This window comes from Tachysurus fulvidraco, chromosome 1, assembly GCF_022655615.1.
Source record: "Tachysurus fulvidraco isolate hzauxx_2018 chromosome 1, HZAU_PFXX_2.0, whole genome shotgun sequence".
In the NCBI taxonomy this organism is placed as follows: Eukaryota; Metazoa; Chordata; class Actinopteri; order Siluriformes; family Bagridae; genus Tachysurus; species Tachysurus fulvidraco.
The window spans coordinates 25839166-25865658 of NC_062518.1; the positions used below are offsets into that span (position 1 = coordinate 25839166).

Sequence of the window (26493 nt, forward strand, 5' to 3'; positions counted from 1 at the left end):
GATTTTCTGACAGCAACTGGTTGATGCAGTGGAGCAATTGAAGCAGGACATGATTGAAAACAGGTGCCCACCCAATGGCCGGACACCTTCTCTAACATAACATACTTACGCTCTTTTTCTGAGAGTTTCAAGTTAATACACAGCTAGATGCATTCATTCCCCTTCACCACCTTGTATAAAATGAGTCCTAGTCTGTTGAACCCTGTCTGATGCATAAAAACTAAGGCACTGATCAATAAAAACCAAGAATTAAAGTGGGGTGTACTTCCTGTTTCAGTAATAAGCGCTAATGATTATTGTCTAGAGATTGTCTTTTAAATGTTCTGTGATTGCGTTTTAATTTTTTGTATTTTTTCTAGGAACAACGCCATCTACTTGGTTTGAGTTTCTATTTTTTGGCTGCATTTTGTTCTCCATCCAATTTGGTCTGTTAAATAAAAAAATTAAAAAAAACATTCATAGCAAAAAGCTAAATTCATAGCAATTCATTTAGCATCTCAAACCAGTCCTCATCTTGTCTCACATTCACACCTGAATTATACTAAGAACGCTTTGAAGAACATTTGTGTATAAACAAGACATCCTGTAGAGGCTAATGACTTATCAGCAATCTGTGGTTAAACAGCAACATGTGGTTTATTTCCAGTCAACGCACTCAGCTGCATTTCATGCAAAAACCCACCATACTTTCCTCCCACAGCAGTTTCCATTCTAATTAATGCAATAAACATCACTTAGAATAAATAAAAATGCATTAGCTAATCAGCTAATCATTGCTTTGGTTTAAAATGAATTTCCGTACAGCAAATACAGCATGGGGTATGCTATAAAAAAACACCAAAACAATATCATTCTTAAAGTAAAGCTTCTTAATTTACTTAAAAGTGTTTTTTCTGATTAATCAGGGTAACTAAGGAAATGATGGGTTGTTTAAGAAAATGCATGCAATGTGCTATGTGGTTATATAAATGTACTGATGCTTTGAGCCATGCTGTTTCACTCATGATATACTGGCATAATGTTTAGTACATGACATTATCAACTAACTGATAAACTACATGGAAGCTGTCATGGACAAATTTAGAATTACTTACAGCCCAACATGAGCACCAATTACTTCTCTAAGCAATGCTAGTAAACCTACGCGGGTCAGATTGGTATCTAAAAGTAAAAATACATTCGATGCAGCTGTTTAGTGAAGCGTTTCAATGTACTAATGTAACGGCAGTCCATCGAAATCCAGAATTTTCAAATTCTAAAAAAAAAAAGGGGCAGTCGTGGCCTAATGGTTAGAGAGTCTGATTCGTAACCCAAAAGGTTGTGGGTTCGAGTCTCGGGCCGGCCACGACTGATGTGCCCTTGAGCAAGGCACCAAACTCCCCAACTGCTCCCCGGGCGCCACAGCATGAATGGCTGCCCACTGCTCCGGGGTGTGTTCACGGTGTGTGTGTTCACTGCTGTGTGTGTGCACTTTGGATGGGTCAAATGCAGAGAACAAATTCTGAGTATGGTTCACCATACTTAGCCGTATGTCACGTCACTTAAAGTCAAATCTGAGAGAAAATGTGTGAACAGTGCATTTAGAGAACATAGCAGATTGACATCTTGTTCAGAAATCCAGTGATCTAATCTAATAGGCAGTAAACATTCATGAATAATATAATCATCAAAATTAAAAATGATAAATTTACTTCATAAACAATGTACTTATAAATGATAATAATGGTAATATGGTAGTATCTTGCTATGGTAATATCAATATTTTCTTCTCTCCATTATCATCTTAACTATCTTACAATGCCTACATTATTATTTAACAAATAATTAGGTTTAATACGGAAGCGTACTGCATTCACTTGAGGAAAAAAAATCGACTCTGTTTTTCTGAATTAACGAGTTAGTTATCTCAGAATTCTAAGATAATTTTTGATGAATTAAAAATTATTTTGCTCATGTGTTTCTGAATTAACGAGATCCCTTAAACTTGAAAGGCGAGACATGTTTACTTCCATGCAATCCACCTAAAATAGAGCTCCTGGCAGGATTTTGAGGGATCTCATTAATTCAGAAAAACAGAACAATTAATTCTTTTTTTTAATGAAAAATGATCTCATAATTCTGAGATAATTAACTCGTTAATTCAGAAAAAACAGAGCAAAAAACTATTTATTCATGAAAAATTATCTCATAATTCTGAGATAATTAACTCGTTAATTCAGAAAAACAGAGTAGATTTTTTTCCTCAAGTGAATGCAGTACGCTTCCATAGGTTTATGATTATATAAATCTTGAATTTGTTCACCACTGTACCATTTCACAAGGGTGTCTGACCTATAGTGCTATAAATAAACACTTCAAACCTGTAACTTCAAAAGATCATTAAAAAAATGATTGAAGGTCTGTAGTAATGAATAAAGCCCTTATTCAACTGATATGTTGATGGGAAAAGAGCAAGAAACACATATTAACTGCATGATGAAATACACACAATAAACACTTTAATGTTTATATATATATATATATATATATATATATATATATATATATATATATAAATATATATATTTTTTTTTTTTTTTAATATTTTAATAAAACAACTGTTCATCTTTAACAATCAAGACCCAACAAGATAAATGAAAAGCAGTAGTTATAGTTTGGTATCATAGATGAGTAGAAAGAGCATAGAAGCAGATGAATATTTAAAATTCTTTTTCTTCAACTTATTTAAACACAGAAATAATAAAAGCTACGCTAAAAGTAAATTGTAGGCAAAATTATTGTCAAATGAATGTGACACATTGACGTGTTGAGTTATTCTGTTTGGCTGATCATCGAACTTTGCCTCGTATCATCTCCATGGGAGCAGGATTTCTCATGCATCGTAAGACAGAGACGATGCAGAAATAAAACACGTTCTTCACCAGCAGTAACACATACGTCACAATGAACAGGTAAAGTTTGCGACTGAGCTCAAACAAACCTGCACAGGAGAAATCAAGAAGAAATCTTTTACTGATCATAAGTAAAACCTTCATATATTTGTTTCATGTTATATTCAGTTATTATTATTATTTTTTTTAGAAATTGGAAATTACTTATCATAAAAGTTAAATAAAATTAAACTAGTCATAATTATTTCATAGAATTGTGTACTTTAATTAACATATTTAAATTAGATTTATATTAGTTTACATTAGATTAACAAATATAAATTGTGTAATAGATGATCTCTTTACCAAAATTCTCAATTTCTTCTTCTTCCTCCTTCTCATCTTCTGGTTTTTGAGTAGAACAGGCCTCAGAATCTGGCTTATTCTCACGAAGGTCTTCATCTGTGAAAATAAATTTGTGGTACTTGTGTTGTTGATTTTAAATCAAATAATCATGCAGCATCAGTTTAAAAGATCCTGCATATGGTGCACAAAGCACTAAAGTACTAATGCTGAATAGCTCACACATCAGCAGCAAACAAATACAAATCAGTGATTAATAGTGAAGACATAATGTAAGTCATTTTGTAGCAGATGTCTTTAGAATGTATTTCTTTATTCATTTATTATTATTTTTTTTTAAATTATTAATATTATTTAGGTTCAAACTGAGAGTGGATGTCATTCTGAAAAACCTTAAGATCAGATCATTGTGTATTTGTTACCTGTTGGAATGGACAACGTCTCTTGTTTATCACTGTCATGTTGAACTGAGCAGGTGAATTTGTTTTCGATGGCTTTCTGTTTATCTACGATGAGCATGCTGGTTATTCTGACTTCCGGATCCTCGTCTGTCTGCTCCAGACGCTCATCACCTCCCAGGTTCACGTTTTGTCCGTTGATATCTTTTGCTTGCCAGGTGAATCTCACCAGGTCGGGGTACATGCCTCTCGCCTGGCACAGCAACACAGACTTTTCATAATCTTCAGGCTTGAACACCGGATACACGGACAATTGAGGCGCTTTCACCTTGTTGTCTGTATATTTAGAGAACATGTAAATATTCAAATTAGTGAACAATGAGTAAACACAATGAGAGAATTTTTGATTCATTTCAGTTCCTTGAGTTATCATACAGAATTTAGAATGATATAATTGTACATAAAAAGGTTCACTTTAGGCCAGAGGCCTGCTATGAAGTCTACCTTAACATGCTGGTAGGATAAATATTCTAGTAAAGAGCCATCAAAGAAATATTAAACAGCTTATGAACAAACAAACGATTAAAATAAAATGAATTGTGGCCACATTTATAACAGAGAAATTGGCTATTTGAACAAGTTTGAATGCTCTGAGAAGCAACCATGGATTCATATTTTTAAATATTATGCAGATAAAACCTTTCCCTGTCTCTTCACATATAGTTTGTGCTGTAATGTATAATATTGACTGCATGAATGTTTATGTATTTTTTAATATATATTTCAAGGATTTATATAGAATAATTAATTCAGGTGCAAACATTTTATATGTCTAATAAACATCTATCTAAATATCTATTTAGTCAGACATGACTTAAAGCTTTATTTCCTTTGCAGTAACTTTTTTACAAGGACACATTTAAACACTCTGTTTCCTAATTTGTTTAATTTTCATTCTCTGTTTAGTTTTTTTTTATAGTTGTATTATAAAAAATGGAGAGACAGAGAGAGAGAAAGAAAGAATGTGAGAGAGAGAAAGAGAGAGAGAGAGAGAGAGAATTTAAAACATTGATTAATCTCTCTCTTTACATGACACCTTACCTCACACTTTAAACATTTTTTAACATAATGAGCAAAAACAAAACTGCAAATTGAGCTCGTACCAGTGACCATAAGCCGCGTTCCTGATCCAAATACTTTATAGTCATAGAAAAAGACACACTGTGAGACATAGAACATCCAATATCTGCTTCTAAATAATCTGATATGTAAACAATATATTTAATAGACTCTATAATCTGAGATCAGATGCTACTTTTGTTAGCTACTCAGTAATCAGTTATTATCTTACTTTATAAAGTTTGTTCATTCATTTAGGACATTCAACATGCAAAATTCCCTCATACCAGTGACGATAAGCTGAGTTCCAGATCCAAATACTTTGTAGGTTACTGTATATCCGTCCGTGTTACACTCAGACACAGACCCCATCAAATACCTCTAAACACCAAGATGTCTAGACATTTTCCTTAATAGCATAAATACTAGTGTTGTTGGCTATTTAGAACAATTTAATTATCTTAAAAGTGTTATTTGTCTGCCGTGTGATTAGGGTTATGATTTGATATTGTCACCATTTTGCTTTAAAGCCTCAAGACATTTCTAGAAATATGCACAAATCTTCTGTCTTACCTGTTACATAAAGTCTTGTGCCTGAACCGAAAACCTTAAACCAGCTTCCCACAGCATGATGTCCAATGACAAATAATTCAGCAAGGACATACAATAAATATATTCCTTAAAATGAATAAAAAATGTTCTATACTATACATCTGTAGAAAATATTCTATACTAACTATACACTATACATTATAGTGACCTAGTAACAGTCATTTTATTGCTGTGTATGAAACAGTACATAAACGAAGATTTGGTAAAGGAATTGTGATTATACAGTACCACTAGGGGATTAAATGCTGTGACACACAAACATTATACCACACTGATGTTATTTATGTGTAAGTATTAATGAATTCACTTAAATAATTATTGAGAAGTGAGATTTTGAGTCTGGTTCCTCTCAAGGTTTCTTCCTTACCAATTTAAGGGAATTTTTCCTTGCCACTGCTGCCTGAGTCACCTCAGACTTGCTCATTAGGGATAAATACATATACATACATACATACATACATACATACATACATACATACATACATACATACATACATACATACATACATACATACATACATACACACTGAACTATATATATATCTTGAATTTTTACTATATTAATTCTCTATATTTCTCTTATGTTTACCTTCTGTTCTATGTTTATGTTCTGTGAAGCTGCTTTGAGAAAAAAGCCCATTGTAAAAAGCGCTATACAAATAAACTTGAATTGAATTGAGATGGAAATATAACCCATTACAAAGATAATCACTAAAATATTAATTGTAAATGTACATAAAGGTCTCAGATTTACTATATAAGAGCTACTTTATTACTTGTTTGATTGTTTATATATATATATATATATTCCTAATTAGTAAATTGATATATATATATTTTTTATCTTTATATATTTGTTTTTCCCCCAAAATGACTATATGTTAAAAACTAAACAACAAACACAAAGATGACAAAAACAATACTACTGCTACTAATAAAAAATAATAAACAAACAAACAAACAAACAAACAAATAAATATTGTTATTATTATTCTATTATTATTATTATTATTATTATTAACAACAACAACAACAAAAACAATAATAAAAATAAAAATAATAATAATAATAATAATAATAATAATAATAATAATAATAATAATAATAATTATTATTATTATTATTATTATTATTGTTATTGTTATTGTTATTATTATTATATTTATAATAATAATAAACTAATTTGTTGTTTATGATGGGGATGTTTATGAGGGGGCTCTTGTGATCTGAATATGGTTGACATATCAGTTCAAAAGCACTTCTTGTAGTCAGCTAATTTGGTGTTGGTAAATACAGTATGTGTCATTAAATATTTCAATACAGTCATACTTTTGACCTTTGTTGCAGCCCTTTGACCTTTGCTTTAATTCTGGTTTCAAAATTATATATATTCTAAAAATAACAGGGAAATTGAGGTCTCTTTATTTGCTATTAGACAGAGTGTAGTAAATAATGTATGATGTTTGTATGCAGTTTCGTGGAAGCTGTGGATTTTGATTGTGGGTTGTTGTACAGGACTCGTAGTTTTAATCTCACTGTGCCGCCCCTCACCCAGCACGCACAGTAATATGTTGCTAAGTGTTCTGTCTTCACATTGTGGATTATCAGAGCAAATGTGTTTGCTGTCTTCTCTGATTGTAAGAACTCAAAGCCATGGTCATTCTTGTAAACTTCATTACTGATTTCTACATACTGAATTCTCTTGAAAGGTTCACCGTCTTTTTTCTGATACCAGTGAATGTAATAGCTACATTCTGAAGAGAAACTACATTCTATCTTGGCGAGCTTCTCAGGGGACTTTGTCACTGAGACCTTCTGTTCCAGCTGCGCATCACTGTGCACTGTGAAAAAGAGAAAGAAAAAATATTTTAGTTCCATGATGCATATAAAATGTCAGTATGAATAATCAGATCTGGATAAAATACTTTATAATGAATATAATATAATAAAAACTTTGTTTAGGGATATTAATATAGTTTAGAACCTAAAACTTACCTGTGAAGATTAGAAAAATCATCAAGAAACATAACTGCAGGGAGAGATTCATGGTGACTGTATGATGTAGGAAGCTTTTGAAAGTGCACCAGCAGATACTGAGTGAACGATGAACATCATCAAGACGAGCTCATCATATCATTTACTCCTCCTCTTTATCTGTTGTGTCCATCTTTTACCCAAACTCACACACAACCAGATAAATCAATAGCTCAGCTGTATGAAATATAACAAATCTTGAAGAAAAAGTAAATTCAAATAGTACTTAGATCTGTCCATAATGTACCTAAATTAGACAAGATCAGGGCATCACAGGATCACATGTGATCACAGGATCACATGTTACTTCCACTATTGTGCTTGAGATTTGTTTAAAGTTATTTAAGAATAAAATGTTTGCAGGAGGATGTGCAGAGTTTTTAGTGCTACCTTGAAAGCTGGTCCTTACAATAGCACTTTATAAATCATTGCGGTTTGGCTCTCGAAAGTTGTTACTCGAGTACTTATACAGTATACAGCATTGCTTTTTTTTATATAAGCATTACTCTTGTATAACCAAATAACTGTTAAACCATGGAGGTTTTCATAGAAAACACTGACAGTCCAGGTGCATCCTCAGAGGAAATACCGGTAATAACAGTTAGCTACCCTAGAATTACTCAGGTTTAAATTTTAGCCTATTCTGAATGTTCAACATTGTTTTTTTTTGTTTTGTTTTTTTGCATTGTTTTCTTTTAAATAGCATCATACAATAAAGTCATTAATAGTGTTGGAATTGAGGTTAAATTTGTGATCCTGTCAGAATAGACATCACTATATGACACTCTTTCCTTTTATTTTTATTTTTAAACTTTCTGAGAGGTTTTAAACTGATCTTTGAGATGTTACTATATTGGTACTTGTTAAGGGGAATTATGTCATGCAAGGGTTGTTGTTGTTGTTGTTGTCTTCTTTGTTAATCTCATTGCTCTCATTTGCTTTATATTCTATTGCTAACTTAATATAATATTTATAATAGATAATATTTTTATGCATTTACTCCTTTTGTAATAACTAAGATATTAATGTTTATCCATGCATTATTTTATGAGCTACAATTTTTAGCAAAGCAAAAAAATAATAAACATTCAATCATTTCAATCAAAGAATTTCTTTTTAAAATGTTTTTGAAAATCTTTTAATAATGCAACAGTCCACCTTTAAACAATAGCAATAAAAGTACAGTATATGAAGTATATTAGAAAATACATCAGAAATAATTAAAGGACAGAACAGATACACAGATCGACAAAAGAGGTTTAAATGTAACTGTATAAAAACAAAAGTGTATAAAATACAATTTATATGATTAGAATATCCAGATGATTTAAACACAAAATAACATAAAAAGGAACTAAAAACAAATCCCCAGTGAATGTTGTTTGGCTGATGGACTGATCATCGAACTTTGCCTCGTATCATCTCCATGGGAGCAGGATTTCTCATGCACATTAAGACAGAGACGATGCAGAAATAAAACACGTTCTTCACCAGCAGTAACACATACGTCACACTGAACAGGTAAAGTTTGCGACTGAGCTCAAACAAACCTGCACAGGAGAAATCAAGAAGAAATCTTTTACTGATCTTCAGTAAAACCTTCATATATTTGTTTCATGTTATATTCAGTTATTAATTTTTTTTTTTAGAAATTAGAAATTTTTTAAAAGTAAATTATATAATCATAAAAGTTAAATAAAATGAAATAAACTTGTCATAATTATTTCATAGAATTGTGTCATTTCATTAATATATTTAAATTAGATGTATATTAGTTTACATTAGATTTACAAATGTAAATTGTGTAATAGACGATCTCTTTACCAAAATTCTCGAGTTCTTCTCCTTCCTCCTTTTCTTGAGATGAAGAGGTCACAGAATAGCCAGAATCTGGTTTATTCTTACATAGGTCTTTCTCTGTAAGGAATCAACATCATTCTTTAAGTTTTGTAAATGTGAAAATAATTTGGTGATATTACAGGTACTTGTGTTGTTGATTCTAAATCAAATAATCATGCAGCATCAGTTTAAAAGATCCTGCATATGGTGCACAAAACACTAAAGTACTAATGCTGAATAGCTCACACATCAGCAGCAAACAAATACAAATCAGTGATTAATAGTGAAGACATAATGTAAGTCATTTTGTAGCAGATGACTTTAGAATGTATTTCTTTATTCATTTATTTTTTTTTAATTATTAATATTGTTTAGGTTCAAACTGAGAGTAGATGCCATTCTGAACAACCATAAGATCAGATCATTGTGTATTTGTTACCTGTTGGAATGGACAACGTCTCTTGTTGATCACTGTCATGTTGAACTGAGCAGGTGAATTTGTTTTCGATGGCTTTCTGGTTATTTACGATGAGCATGCTGGTTATTCTGACTTCCGAATCCTTGTCTGTCTTGTTTGTCTTGTCGGTCTGCTCCAGACGCTCATCATCTCCCAGGTTCACGTCTTGTCCTTTGAGATCTTTTGCTTTCCAGGTGAATCTCACCAGGTCGGGGTACATGTCTCTCGCCTGGCACATCAACACAGACTTTCCATCAGTTTCTTTAGGCTTGAATACCGGATACACGGTCAATTGAGGCTTTTTCACCTTTTCGTCTGTATATTTAGAGAACATGTAAATATTCAAATTAGTGAACAATCAGTAAACACAATGAGAGAATAGATATTTTATAGATTCTCTTGGGTAATCTTATAGAATTGGGAATTTCATGTAAAAAGTCCTGAATGCAGAGTGTTACCCCATGCTAACACATCTAATTCCACTCATACATTAATTAATAATTAATAATTCATTATTCACAATAAACTACACTGATTCTGTAAACATGTACACTTTCAGAATTACTGATCAGAAAAGACTTGTAACTTCTAATATTCTGGATTGCTGTAAAGTTCTCTCTCTCTCTCTCTCTCTCTCTCTCTCTCTCTCTCTCTCTCTCTCTCTCTCTCTTTGTGTGTGTGTGTGTGTGTGTGTGTGTGTGTGTGTGTGTGTGTGTGTGTGTGTGTGTGTGTGTGTGTGTTACTGGATAAGTGTAATTTTACAGTTACGCTAACCCAACTTATTCTACTCCTTTATTAATTGTGAAGTTGTGGTGCCACTATTAATGCATTGGGCTATTGATCAATTAAGGAAAATTATTAATCAGCGTGAGACTATAAAAAGAGAAACGTGCAAGACGGAAAACAGCTTTTTGGGTGGAGTGAGCGGAAAAAGTGTCTGCGCGTGATGAAGGCATGAGGTGTGTGTGTGTGTGTGTGTGTGTGTGTGTGTGTGTGTGTGTGTGTGTGTGTGTGTGTGTGTGTGTGTGTGTGTGTGTGTGTGTGTGTCTGTCTGTCTGTCTGTCTGTCTGTCTGTCTGTCTCTGTGTGTACGTGTGTGTGTCTGTGTGTGTGTCTGTCCGTCTGTCTGTTCGGCTGCTGGTACAAGTGTGCAATAATGACTGTCCCCATTTCCTCCCTGAACCCAACAAACTCCAAGTGAAGATCCACAGTACTCGGTATTAGATGTACGCACTCATTTTCACATTCTTACATGCGTCATTTACGACTGGCCATGTCCAACACACACACACACACACACACACACACACACACACACACACACACACACACACACACACACACACACACACACACACACACACACACACACACACACACACACACACACAAGCATCAAAATACATTTACAAAGAAAGAAGTATAAGTGACGCATAAGTAATTCTTAAAATTTTTCACCGCAACATTGCAGTGAATTCTCACATGTGCGAATGGATACGAACCAAATTAAAGCAAGATTCATTATGTAAAATTGAAGAAAACATGAACAATTCATAAACAGAGAAAAGTGTAAAATAAGTAGGAGATATTGGATTTTTGACAATACTGAATGATCTGAGAACAGCTGTGGTTTAATATCATTAAATGTTAAGCATATCATCATTTTAAATTACTTGACATGTAGATTTTGCTGTAATGTATACTATTGACTGCAAGTATTTATGTACTTTTTATATTTCTGTGCCTAATAAAACAAGTCAATTTAGTCAGACGTCATTTAAAACACCATTTGCAGTCATTTTGAACTACTATTTTATTCTTCAGTTTATTTTATTCTGCTGTTGAACCTAATGACATTTAAACACTCTTATTTGTCTTCTGAACTTTTTAAAATTAATTTTGGACAGGGTTCACCAAATATTTCTTAACAAATAATCATCTAAATAAGTTATTTAATTATTTCTATAGTGTTTGTTAAACATGTGTTTATCTAAGACTAGTAAAAAAAACTCTCTTTATTCAGACATTGATTCCTCTCTGGTCATGCCATCTATTTTACTCTAAGTTTGTCTTGCTTTAATTAATTTTTGAAAATGTAATAGGTCCTGTGAACAAAAATAAAACTGCAAAACATGCTCATACCGGTGACGATAATCCGAGTCCCAGATCCAAAATTTTTGAAGTAGAATCCACCTCTACCACACTGACACAGACTACATCAAATACCTACTTCTAAATAATCCTAAATTCTAACAATTTCTTTAATAGTATTTATATTATGAGATATAATTAAGATAAGTAATAGATATGTGGTTATTTTAATATTTATATATAGTGTCACAAATTTGCTTTCAATGCTCTAAATGTGTCTTACCTGTTACATAAAGTTTTGTTCCTGAGCTGAAAAACTTCACCCCGCCTCCCATAACATCGTGTTCAACAACAAAAAATACTCCATAGCCTTTGTTTATGAAGCATGCATTATTTAAATTAAATTATCAATGCTTCTATCAAATTTGTTTTACAGACAAACTAAGATTAATTTAATCTCTAATCACTGAGTCTTGGGTTACCATTTAAAGGAAAATAAGAACATTTGGGCCCTGCAGTGACAGCTTGGTGGACCTGGGGCTCAAACATACAAGCTTCTGTATGGTAGACCAACACCTTAACCAGTAGTCTACCACAACCCCAGGGTTTAAGAAGCATCAATTACAAACCTTTCAAATTTATTATTGAACTACTAGTTCTTTGTTTATTCAGTTACTATTTTATGTCTTTACAGATCTTTAAAAGATTATACTACTGGATTAGCAGTGTTAAATGTGGAACAATATAGATTATTATAGACAATACAAACAGTTTATGCCACGCTTATATAGCAACCCATATAGTAATTGTTTATTATAACAGTAAAATTTAATATTGTGTTTAATCTACAACATTATCAGTCTTATTATTAGTATCTTCTGCTGCATATATATATATATAGTATATCACACACACTTTTACTAACTTAAATATGCACTGGTTTGATTTTTTTTCTGACACAAACTGTACTATACTGAGCTGTTCCTTTTACTTACCTACATGGATTTCTGCTTATAATCTTTATATAATAATCAAATAAATACATGAATGATGAGTAAATAAATAACTGCACGAATTTAATACAATACGATCATGATGTGAACGTATCTGATTTATCCAAACAATGGATAAACATTATTATTATTATTATTATTATTATTATTATTATTATTATTATTATTATTATTATTATTATTATTATTGGGTTAATTTTTTTTCATTTTAACCACCATAAATTTTTTTGTGATTACAGGTTAGTTTTTGGTCTGCAATGGGGTCTAACTTAACATTTTTATGCATGATGTAAAGACACAAGAATGAGAAATTTGTCAAGTACAGAATGTTACTGGATTAGAAAAGTTTGGATCAGGATACTTCTAGTACATCAGGCAATGCAGAATTTACAGTTTGAAATGCTAACCCACCTAACTCATCTGATACACTATTTGTTAATCCGTTGATGAAACTAGCAAGGCAAATAGTGTGTACTGAACTGTAAAGTGCACTGCATTGGTATACATTTACAAAAAATTCTAAATATTTATTGAATAAACAAGTGAGACAATTTCTAACCTGTCACACATTTACCAACCTAATTATGTTAAAAAATAATTCTTCTAAATATTGTAACAGCAGTCCAGAGTGTAGAATTTTAGCAATATTTAGGACAAGTGATTCGATATTGTCACAAATTTGATTTAGCGCCTCAGAGCATGTCTAGAATTATGAATAAAATTCTCTTTCCTACCTGTTACATAAAGTCTTGTTCCTGAGCCGAAAACCTTCACATCGTCCCACAACGTGATGTTCAATAACAAAAAAATAACCTCACTGACATGATGTAGAAGTATGCCTTAAAATCCTAATAGTAAAGGAGCTGTATATCATCTGTATATTTCAGATGTTAGTTTAAACATAAGTGACTTTTTTTTAAAATAAAAATGTATCCCTATTTTGTTGTTGTTTTTCTATTTATTTTAAGAGTATCTTATAATATATTAAATCACATTCCATCATTACAACGTTGTTTGAGAGAATTTTTATCTGATTTATATTTTCTTTTACATTTTTACGATAACATGTGGATTGAGAGTTCAGCATGGATTACAGGTTAGTTTTTGGTCTGCAATGGGGTCTAACTTAACATTTTTATGCATGATGTAAAGACACAAGCATGAGAAAGTTGTCAAGTACAGATCAGGAGTTTGGATCAGGATATTTATAGAACATCAGGCAATGCCGACTTTACAGTTTGAAATTCTAACCCATCTAATTCATCTGATACACTTGATGAAACTAGCAAGGCAAATAGTGTGTACTGAATGTAAAGTGCACTGCATCGGTATACAAAAAATTCAAAATATTTATTGAATAAACAAGTGAGACAATTTCTAACCTGTCACACATTTACCAAACTAATTATGTTAAAAAATAACTCTTCTAAATATTGTAACAGCAGTCCAGAGTGTAGAATTTTAGCAATATTAAGGACAAGTGATTCGATATTGTCACATATTTGATTTAGCACCTCAGAGCGTGTCTAGAATTATGAATAAAATTCTCTTTCCTACCTGTTACATAAAGTCTTGTTCCTGAGCCGAAAACCTTCACCCAGTCCCACAGCGTGATGTTCAATAACAAAAATATGACCTCATTGACATGATCTAGAAGTATGCCTTAAAATCCTAATAGTAAAGGAGCTGTAAATCATCTGTATATTTCAGATGTTAGTTTAAAGATAAGAGAAATTTACAACTTTATGTCTGTACCAGCCTCCTACTGTTTTATACAACAATAACTTTTTTTTAAATAAAAATGTATCCCTATTTTGTTGTTGTTTTTCTATTTATTTTAAGAGTATCTTATAATATATTAAATCACATTCCATCATTACAACATTGTTTGAGAGAATCTTTTTATCTGATTTATATTTTCTTTTACATTTTTACGATAACATGTGGATTGAGAGTTCAGCATGGATTACAGGTTAGTTTTTGGTCTGCAATGGGGTCTAATTTAACATTTTTATGCATGATGTAAAGACACAAGCATGAGAAAGTAGATCAGGAGTTTGGTTCAGGATATTTATAGAACATCAGGCAATGCCGACTTTACAGTTTGAAATGCTAACCCATCTAATTCATCTGATACACTATTTGTTAATCCGTTGTTGAAACTAGCAAGGCAAATAGTGTGTGTTGAACTGTAAAGTGCACTGCATCGGTATACAAAAAAATTCTAAATATTTATTGAATAAACAAGTGAGACAATTTCTAACCTGTCACACATTTACCAAACTAATTATGTTAAAAAATAATTCTTCTAAATATTGTAACAGCAGTCCAGAGTGTAGAATTTTAGCAATATTAAGGACAAGTGATTCGATATTGTCACAAATTTGATTTAGCACCTCAGAGCGTGTCTAGAATTATGAATAAAATTCTCTTTCCTACCTGTTACATAAAGTCTTGTTCCTGAGCCGAAAACCTTCACTAGTCCCACAGCGTGATGTTCAATAACAAAAATATGTCCTCACTGACATGATCTAGAAGTATGCCTTAAAACTAATTATACATACTCTTATCAAATTTGGTTTACATAGAAACTCATGCACACTTAAACATATGTGAATATTAGCATGGAATATGCCACAGTGACCTAAGGTGAGTAACAGATGCTTTATTCTTGGTTCTGCAAAAAAATTCAAATGAAGATATTTAAATGATCTTACCACTAGGGGCTGAAATAACTGTCAAACGTCTTTGAAATCTATACCATGTTGATCTTAGTGCACATCAGCCATGTACAGTATAATTGATCAAGTGACAAATAAAATACATGCTATAAGGTGCGATTGTATTCCTAGTAGCGACAGTTCAATTCAGCTTAATTAAAGCCAAAATCTCACTAAAAGATCACAATTCTTTCTCACATATCCACTTTTTGTTTTTGAGAAATGATTCACTATTAAGATTCATATCTGAATATAGAATCTGTAGTAGCCTTCTCATGCTACCCAATGACGCTGTAGCATAGTTATGTAACTGGACTGCAGCATGAAATGTGAAAATATATTACTATCCTGGATTAAGCAAAGACTTGTATAAAATGAAGCACATACTTTAGTCCATAGAAGGCATGAACTCCATCTAATTTAATTTAACGTGAAAGCATATTGATGTTTTGCTAATTTGCTAATGACCATGTTTGCTTGTTTTCTCTATAAATACTAGTTTAGACGAGTATCTATTTCAGTACTGCGAGTCAGTTTCTAGCTAATGGTACATGGTTTATTGTGTTATTTAAATAACTTTATTTCTGATGAATTAATTAGGAACTTTGTAGTGCTAGTCGCGCATAAGACAAATAACGTATCAGCAAAATGATCGAAGGACGTTTGAAGACAAAATGGCATAGGTACTTTAAAACACAAATCATATTCTAACAGATATTTTAAATATTACTTTTCACATAAAAATGTCTAATTAATTTAATCAGTTACAAATGTTTACTTTTAATAGTCAAGTACACTTAAAAGTAGTAGTGACTCTTTTTGATGGGTGTTTCTTCTTGTACATAAGTACAATTTGGACACATTATCTGTACTTTCATTTAATTATTATACATTTTAACCATTGTAATTTGACATTTTGACCAAGGAGTCTGTAACCTAGTGAACCAGTGTTAATGTCGTCATTGATAGAGACTTTAAAGCACTTTTGTATGTCGTTCTGGATAAAGGCATCTGCCAAATACCATAATTGTAAATAATGTAGTCAACATGGAAATACATATAACAAACTATCTATAAATAATCTATATTTTAAAAAATCCTAATAGTAAAGGAGCTGTAAATCATCATCAATATATATTTCAGATGTTAGTTTAAAGATAAGTGAAATGTACCAGCCTCCTGTTGTTGTTTTTCTATTTATTTTGAGTATCCTATAATATATTAAATCACATTCCATCATTACAACATTGTTTGAGAGAATTTTTTTATCTGATTTATATTTTCTTTTACATTGTTACGATAACATATGGATTGAGAGTTCAGCATGTTTCGCCTCATACAGTATCTAAACTCTACATTTAGATTGTAATTTGCAAAGACACGGAAGACTAAATAAAAATCTATACAGCTCAGTAAAGCAAAAGGAGGTTGCAAGGAATGCAATCATGTAACTAAAGAAGTATATAAATGTCACCAGAACAAAATGGGCTATTTACATAATCAAACTAGCACTGTTAGAAATTTGAATGAACAGCAGTTTGCATTTGGAGAGAAAGAGTGAGTAGAAGACAAATTCTCAGTTTCAGCTAACGACTATCATTTTTCTGGCTTGTTTTTTTTTTTTTTTTTTTTTTTTAGAATTTCAGAAACAATTATACACAGTTGAGACAAGTTAGAAAGATTTTCTTCTTACCTGTTACATAAAGTGTTGTCCCTGAGCCAAAGACTTTCACTCCCACAGTGTGGCATTCAGTTATAAAAACATGTGCACTGATCTTCATAGAGATCCAGCAAAGATCATTTTTGTTTTTAATCCATAAAATTTTATTTTATAAAATTAGAATTTTATCTTTAATTGTATAATAATGGATTTTTAGAGTTTGAAATTAATAAAGCAGATATGAAATTAAGTCTGTCATGATCTCACTTCATTCTACACTCACATATTGCTTTGTTGTTAGCATGCCTTCTTTTATATGTTAACTGAAATTCATAACAGAGAATGATAAGCACTGCAATGTGTCTTGCATTTCCTTTTGATAAATCTCCTCACTATGTGTGATATTTGTTTTTTTGTTTTTTTTACACGTTTTACATGTTGTTTGGACAGGTATATACTGACCATTTCTTGTATTTTCTTTTATATTATTTTAATTATTTTTCTATTATTTCCTCACACATTCATAGTTCTTGTACAGTAGTATCCATGCTTTGATGAGTTCGAGCTGTTTTGGTGGCACAATGGAAACTTACATAATATTAGGCTGGTGTTTTCAATATTAAAGCTGATCACTGTATATATTTAAATACTTACTGGAGGCTCTTTGGCTTAGTGTTTTGCACATTTACCTCTCATCCTTTGGTGTTGGAGGTTTGACTCCTGTCAGGACAAGAGACAGCACAGACAGTGCAATACACCACAAGACCAATACAGAAATAGCACAGATGAAAAGAGTGGTCAGGATGTGGGTGAGAGATGGGCATTTTCAGACTTTGTAAAAAGTAGAGATGCTGCTGGGCTTTCTTAGTGGTATTGAGGGACCAGTTGAGGTTCCCTGAGATTTCATGCTCTTTTTTTGTTGTAGCCTCTACATCGAGGTTTTAGCTGTTGCACCTACTTTCCAAATGCGGACTCAGTGTTCATGCCAATGAGACTTTCAATGGTTGTGCCATCGGTAAATTTGATGATGTGGTTTAAGCTGTGCTTTGCTGCACAGTCAGGAGTCAAGAGAGCGAACGAGAGTGGGCAACACTAAACTGAGCACACAGCCCAGAGGGCCCACAGTGCTCAGTATGGTGGTATTTGAACGCTGTCCCCATAGCATCATGGAGGGAGCTATCAATGGCATTGTCTGTGGAGCAGTTGGGATGATATGCATGGAGAACCAGTAAGAGTGGAGAAACAAAAATAATCTGCATGGGGTACAGTAAGGGTAGCAGCAGGGGAGCTCTGGGGGGAAGCTCTAGGGAAATAATTATCATCTACACACATTCATCATAGCACACAAATGACGATGAACTTGAAATTGAAGGGGAATCAGTAAAGTTTAATTGTTTAAAATTAAAGGTGCATCAGCAAGAGAAATTTGTGAAATTAAAGGGTTTTTAGTAATGCTCCCCCCCTGGAGAGCTTGTCTGTCCTGTTTGGTGCTGTTCCCAAATCAGGCTTTGATACTTCCCATGAAGATGCTTTCAGTATTGCAGGTGTAGAAAGTCCTTAGCCCCTGAGAAGGCAGTCCTTTAAGCATCTGAGATGGTAGAGGAGCCTTCTTCCAAGCCTTCTTCGCTTCTGTGTTGATGTGACAGGACCATGGCAGATCCATGGCACAATCTATTCACTCTCTCCAATGGGCTCCCATAGATCATATTCAATTCAATTCAATTCAATTCAAATTTATTTGTATAGCACTTTTGTCAGGATCCAGCCCGTACTTGTGCTTTTGTTTATGTTCTGTGTCACGTGTCTGCCCTGCCACTTGTTCATTCCTCCCCGTCTCTGCAAACTTGTTCCCTATGTGTTAATTGTTATTAGTATTTAGCCGTGCCGCTTTGCCTAAAGCAGTACGGAATCCTCGTCATTATTCATTGTCCTTTGTCTAGTTTCTTCTGTGTTCCTGTTCTGTGTATTTATTCATTAAACCTGTTTATTTGATCTATCCTGTATCTGTAGCTATCCTATGTCTTCCTTCTCCCGTTGTGACAGCTTTTTACAATTGACATTGTCTCAAAGCAGGTTTACAGAACATAATCATAGAACAAAAGGTTATTATAAAGAATAATTATAAAAGATTAATATAATACAAAATTCAAGATCAATATTAGAAAAATTTAATGTGTTTGTATTTATCCCCAATGAACAGGTCTGAGGTGACTCAAACAGCAGCGGCAAGGAAAAACTCCCTTGAATGGAAGGAAGAAACCTTGAGAGGAACTAGACTCAAAGTGGAACCTCATCCTCATAGGGGTGACAATGGAGGGTGTGATTATAAATATACAGTCTTAAAAATGTTGTAGTGAGTCTAACTGGAGCTGGTAGATCCCTAGATGCATTGGGATTCTCACAGAGTCAGCCTCATCTCAGTGAAGGTCCAAAATCTTCATCGCACAAAAGACAATCAGAGCTGGTATGATTTCTGGATGCCATAGGATGGGTAGAAAGAGAGAAGCAGTGGAGAGGGATATTATGAATACCATTAGCAAGCACTAAATGATAATGTGCATTTGGTCTGATGTAATAGAGCACAATATTATGGGCTGCATTATGTGTACGCCTGACTAAAGAGAAGTTTTTAATCTACATTTAAACTGGGAAAATGTGTCTAAGCCCCGAACACTATCAGGAAGACTATTCCAAAGTTTGGGAGCTAAATACGAAAATGCTCACCTTTTGTAGACTTAGATATTCTGGGAACTACAGTACAGTACCAGAAGTCCTGAGTTTTGTGAGTGGCTGGTAGTAAGTGGCTGGTAGTTCCTCTTCGGCATCGTGCTGAAGTCCGCTATCAACTTCTTTTGTCTTACTGTCCTTTAGAAGGAGATAGTTCTCCTGACAACAAAAAAGTTTTTAATCTCCTCTCCATATGGCATTGTGTCATCATCAGAGATCAGGCCCATCACAACTGTCTCCTCAGCAGACATGATGGTGGAGTTGGATGTGGCCACACACTCATCTGTGTACAGTGAGTACAGTGAGGGGCTCAGAACACAATCCTAGGGGGGTCCACTGCTAAAGGTGAGGGAGCATGAGATGTTTAACCAACTATACTGCTTGTGGTCTGTATGTTAGCCAGATCATGTGTTGATGGACTTTCCTAAGTCCCAGGACCTCTAGCAGCACTAATTAGATTTTTTTTATAGTTCAGGAGACTTTCCTTCCATGCTGATTTAGTTTGATGCCATATATGTTTGAACTTTCTAACAATCTATATTAATGTGCAAGGTTCACTGTACCCCAGATGTTTAGAAACAGTCCTGCACATGGTGAATTCAGCTATTATTTGGGGAATATTCTCACCTGGACTCCTAAGGTGACTGCTGCAGATATCTTAAAGACAATGATGCTCATACTAAAATCCTTGGTACTGCTTGACTTAAGAGTAATGATATCTTTTCCCATTGCTCAGTGACAATTGAGTCCTTTCTAAGTTTCTGCTGCATGTTATCCAAGAGAGTTTTTCCTTAAACTGCTATGTCTGATCACTACTCGGAATGTGGATGGATCACAACTAATGCAATTTTAAACCCGTTCAGACATTATTTAATTGCAGTACTTAATTCTTATTAGTTCGACACTTTTATACATTACTGATTAAAATAAGATTAACAATATAAAAAATAGAACCTATATTGTACGTATCATTACTACAATTAATGGATTAGTGGCAACCTTGAAAAGGGAGCAGCCAAAGGACAAAAATAAAACTATTTATTTACTGATATGAATGCATTAAATAATTTAGAAATGTCTGCTAATGTATCATTACTAATCTAAATAAAGATTTGTCATCTATGATGCTTCATTTTTTAGACATTTAACTTGTACCTGTTTAGCCACAGACAAAAAAAATAATGTACTCTTTTACTGACATTAAGTTAAGAAATAATTTGGAACCGATCATATATTTAAAATGTAGCACATCTGTCATAATATATTTGTCATGTGACAACACTGAAGAAATGGCACTTTGCTACAGTGAGTGTACAGATTGTATAACAGTGGAAATTTGCGGTCCCCTCAAAATAACTCAACACAGCCATTAATGTCTAAACCACTTGCCATAAAAGTGAGCATCTGTGGTGCATCCTCAAATGGAAGGTGGAGTAGCACAACATCCACCAGTGGAAGAGGCATCCTGTGATGCTCTGGTGAATTCCATGCCCAAAAGGGTTTATTAAAACAGGAAACAATCAACAGGAAGATAGAATGAAAGATAGCAGGGATGATGAGGGTGATGATGATGAAACTCCAAACACAAACACATCATTCCTGGAGAATGACTCTCACCCCCTGTATGAAACGGTTTCACAGTGAACCAGTCACCATAATACACACTGTTCTTACTGTTTCACTACAATAATAAAGAATAAGTAAAGCATTTTAAACATGTGCAACAACAGAAATTTTGAAAAATGTGCAATATTACCAAAGTGCATTGTGTCTTCAGTGTAACCACTGCTCTCTTTTATACATTTTTGTTTTTGTATATATTGTTTATTATATTATGTCTTTATTCTCCATACATTTCTATATATTTTGTGCTGTTGTAACAGAGAAATTTCCCCATTGTGGGACGAATAAAGGAATATCTTATCTTATCTTAACTGGAGAGAGAGACGATAAACTTCACAAAGGGTTAGTAGAGTCAGGCAGGTAGCAACGATACACTCAAAAGAGATGCATGTATTAACGTGACCGGACGGCGAATGAATAAAAGTGGCGGTGATTAGTAATCAGGTGAAGCGGATCGTTGCGGGAGAGTGCGGAGCCTGGCGAATCCGTAACACTTTGGGCCCAATTTGGACATTTTCACTTAGGGGTGTACTCACTTTTGTGGCCAGTGGTTTAGACATTAATGGCTGTGTGTTGAATTATTTTGAAGGGACAGCAAATTTACACTTATACAAGCTGTACACTCACTACTTTACACTGTAGCAAAGTGTCATTTCTTCAGTGTGTCACATGAAAAGATATAATAAAATATTTACAAAAATGTGAGGGGTGTACTCACTTCTGTGAGGTACTGTATGTGTATATTTCTGTTGTGGTTGTGTGACATCAGGGTTTCTGTACGTGCTGTGAATATTTACTGTTACTGTGTAAGCCTGCCCAGCTGGCACAGTAATACACTGCTTCATGAATTTTCTTCAGGCTTTCTATCTTCAGATCGTAATTATCAGACTGTATCCTCACAGTGAAGTCCTTTGCTTCAGGATGGTTAGGATCCTGAACCAGTGAGCCTCCACTGTTGACATATAGGATCCTTGTGAGAGCTTCACCGTCTTTCTTTTGGTACCAATGGACATAATTGCTACTGGATAAATCAGTCACTTTGCAGCTGATATACACAGTTTTGCCTTCACCTTTTGTCCAGAAGAGATCTTTTTGCACCAGTGTCACTCCCAGAACAGCTTCTGTAGAAAAACAAAACAAAAAAACCACTTGTCTGTAAAACAGGAGTTCTATTATTTTATTCTATGATTTTTATCTAACTTTCTTTTTATATTTTTATTTCTGTTATTTGATACCTGTGACTAAAGACAAGAGAACCACATAAATGTATATAATAATAAACATTTTTGTCATGAAATATATATTAGTTAAGTTCGGTCTCAGTTCAGCAGCCTTTATTGTGCCTGTTTCTGCAGGAATACAAATTTAGAACATGAATCTCATTTATAAAGTAATGATGTCATTTCCTGGGGTGGTGACTGAGCTACTCGAGGGGGAACATATATTAACTCATACCATGAAAAATAACATAAATAAATACGTTCCTCCTCAAGTCCTCAATTTGACTCGGCCACATTTAGTGGGGCAATAGGTCATACTTTTGCCCTTTTCAGTGCAATGAACATACATACAGACACAAAAATGCACACACAAAATGTCCACTAACACACGGACCCAAAACACACACTCACACCACATACACACACACACACACACACACACACACACACACACACACACACACACACACACACACACACAAATTTTGCATTGCATTTCATTAGGCCTCCAGAAAAAAAAATAGCCACACATTTGTAAATATTTCACACTTTTGATATGCCTTTGCCTAGCAGAGGGCAGAATATGATCTACGGAAATGATGCTACACACACACACACACACACACACACACACAAACACTGTTCAAAGCATTGGGGATTGCATTTCAGCAATTCAGCATTTCAAAACAAAAGCTACACATTTGTAAACATTTCGCACACACACACACACACACACACACACACACACACACACACACACACACACAATTTTTTTATAACTATAACAATATAAATTTTTATATTTATATTTATATATTAATTTTCTATACGTAATATGTTTCAGGGGGGCACGGTGGCTTAGTGTGTAGCACGTTCCCCTCACACCTCCAGGGTCTGGGTTCGATTCCCACCTCCGCCTTGTGTGTGCGGAGTTTGCATGTTCTCCCCATGCCTCCCCATGGTTGATTGGCATCTCTGGAAAATTGTCCGTAGTGTGTGGTTGCGTGAGTGAATGAGAGTGTGTGTGTGCCCTGCGATGGGTTGGTACTCCGTCCAGGGTGTATAGTGCCTTGAGTGAGTGAGTAATATGTTTCAGCGCATTTAGTGGGATGTGGTAGCTCAGTGGTTAAGGTGATCGACTACTGTTCAGATCATTGGTTTGAATCCCAGGTCCACCAAGTTGCCACTGCAGGGCCCCTGAGCAAGGTTCTTAACCCTCAATTGCTCAGGTGTATAAACTGAAATAAGACAATGTTTGTATCTTCTTTATTTCATAAGGACACAGTGCTAACTGCCTGTGTGTCCTTAGTAGCTGATCCAGATTGGTCTGAGGTCAGTATCACTGCCAGGAGGTGTTTGCATCCACGTCTTGTCCAGCTTGGCTATATTTAACAACCAAAGCTGTTGAAAAGTGCTTGTGCAATGAATTGGCAGTTAGAAAATCTGATATTCTTCATACTGTATACGTCAGAAGGCCATCTTTGTGGTCTTTGGCATATTTGGAAAATTCTGGTAGTAAACATGCTCTAGAAGATAGAAAGAGCTGAAGTGGTGTTAGTTAGTCAGTAAGTATAGTTACTGGACTCTGTTGGCATGTAAGTAGATGTTGGAGTTGGAATTTATCTCTGCCTCATAACCATTTGTGTATCACTTATCACAATTGTTTAGCTGAGTGTTTCAGGTCATTGCATAATGCAAGAAGATTGCAGCCATTAGTTGTCACATACTGCATGTGTCCATGAATTAATTGATTGTTGGATTACCGGGAGTTTGCAGGAGGTGGTGATGACAAGCAGGAGAAGAGGTCGTTTAAAATGTTTATGTATCAGACCATCACATGGGCGTCTAGACAAAATAAAATAGAAACTGTAATTTATGTAACAAACAGAAATGAAGACCAAAAATGCTTCGGTTTTCTGATATTATTGAAATGGTAAAGGTTTGTTTTTGCCTAGCTGGTTAACATCTAATGTAAGAGTCAGCTTAACAAACTTTACTACTCCACACAAACTTTTTCTGTTGTGGTTGTGTATCGTCAGGTTTTTTGTTTACACTGTAATTAATTCATTCACTGTGCATCACTGCTGTAGTCCCAGCTGGCACAGTAATACACTGCTGAGTGACTTTTCTTCAGGGCTGCTATCTTCAAGTCATAATTATCTGACTGAATCCTCACATTGAAGTCATTTGCTTCAGGATGGTTAGGATCCTTAACCACTGAGCTTCCACTTTTGACATATAGGATCCTTGTGAGAGCTTCACCGTCTTTCTCTTGGTACCAGTGGACATAGTCACTGTTTAATCCGGTCACTTTGCAGCTGATATACACAGTTTTGTCCTCACCTTTTGTCATCAAGAGATCTTTTTGCTCCAGTGTCACTCCCAGAACAGCTTCTGTAGAAAAACAAAACAAAACAAAAACACTTGTCTGTAAAACAGTTCTGCTATTTTATTTAATTTACTTTTTTTTTTTACTTTCTTTTTATATTTTTATTTCTGTTATTTAATACCTGTGACTAAAGACAAGAGAACCGCGTAAATGTATATAATAATAAACATTTTTGTCATGAAATATATAAAAGTTTGCTCTCAGTTCAGCAGCCTTTATTGTGCCTGTTTCTGCAGAAATACAAGTTTAGAACATGAATCTCATTTATAAAGTAATGATGTCATTTCCTGGGGTGGGACTGAGCTGCTCGAGTTCTGGTCAACAGCACCACTTCGCTGCCACCACCAGCATTTAGCCTAAAAAAGATGTCAGAGTAGGGAGGTGTACATATATAATTGCAGTCAGGAACTGCGCTAATTGCAGAAAATCAGCACGAGGTAAACAGTGGGGTCAAAATCATAACCACATTTTAAAGCCATCATGGTAGAAAAAAATTACTTTTATAGTGATGCTCTAATACATTTTATAAAGAGTTAAGCTAAGTTGAGAATATTCTGATAGATTTTATTTCACATGTAAATATTATTTATAATATAATATAATTTAAATATTTTCTGTTTACAGAAAGCAAGGGCACATAAGATAGGGAAGAGGGCCAAAGTTTCCAGAAAGTGTCTCAGCATTAAAGAGTTAAACACATCTGTGCAGATCACAGTTTGATGTGTCAGTTACTTCACCTCTCATTTTATTAAAGAGAAAAAAACGTTGTGGTGTATTTTTGAGTGATAAGCTCATCAACGCATGTGCCACTATTTTTGCAGAGCAACTACACAAATTGTATGATGGTTGTATTTTACAATAAGAGAAGAGTATTAATTAATCTAAAATGAAATGAATTAAATATAATATCAAATTATTCACACACTGGATAAAGGAGCAGTTCTTTGGGTTCTAACCATCAGGACCACTTACTACTGTAGCTCTACAATCTGAGTTAAAGAGAAACAGATACTGTAAAGAATGACACAAAATAGGTTATGCTGAAATTATTGGTAGTCATATTTATGTGATAATGTGTTTGTGTTCACATTTGCATAATTTAATATAATATTATAATACTCTATCCTATAGAGCATTTTTGATTTGGTTTGCCCTGTGTGTTAATTAATATATTAACTAACAAACATGTAATCTAATGTATTTAAACTGCTTGTGACTCGTGTCTTAGTTGGCGATTCGTATATCCCTCAGGTCTTCTTTACAGTACTTCATATTTAAGTGAGTATTAATTCAGGTATTAGTGCATGATTCTGCTTGATGAAAACCTGCACATGCAGATCGGACATCTATTGCTGTAAA

At 33.9% G+C, this 26493-nt stretch overlaps 1 protein-coding gene and 1 gene segment (V, D, J or C); both read right to left on the reverse strand.

Annotated features, from left to right (window-relative positions):
• Positions 1-2555: 2555 nt before the first annotated feature.
• On the reverse strand, positions 2556-25464 carry LOC113663835. Its single transcript, XM_047811499.1, has 9 exons — positions 25256-25464; positions 25089-25139; positions 22303-22646; positions 19941-20061; positions 17865-17895; positions 14353-14459; positions 9675-10007; positions 3237-3332; positions 2556-2980 (listed from the first exon to the last, which is right to left on the reverse strand). The coding sequence occupies exons 1-9, from the start codon at positions 25311-25313 to the stop codon at positions 2829-2831; spliced, it is 1293 nt and encodes a 430-aa protein (XP_047667455.1). The 5' UTR covers positions 25314-25464; the 3' UTR covers positions 2556-2828.
• On the reverse strand, positions 6568-7567 carry LOC113634304. The segment is given in 2 exon segments: positions 6568-7203; positions 7358-7567. Coding segments are annotated over 2 exon segments (462 nt in total).
• Positions 25465-26493: the final 1029 nt, after the last annotated feature.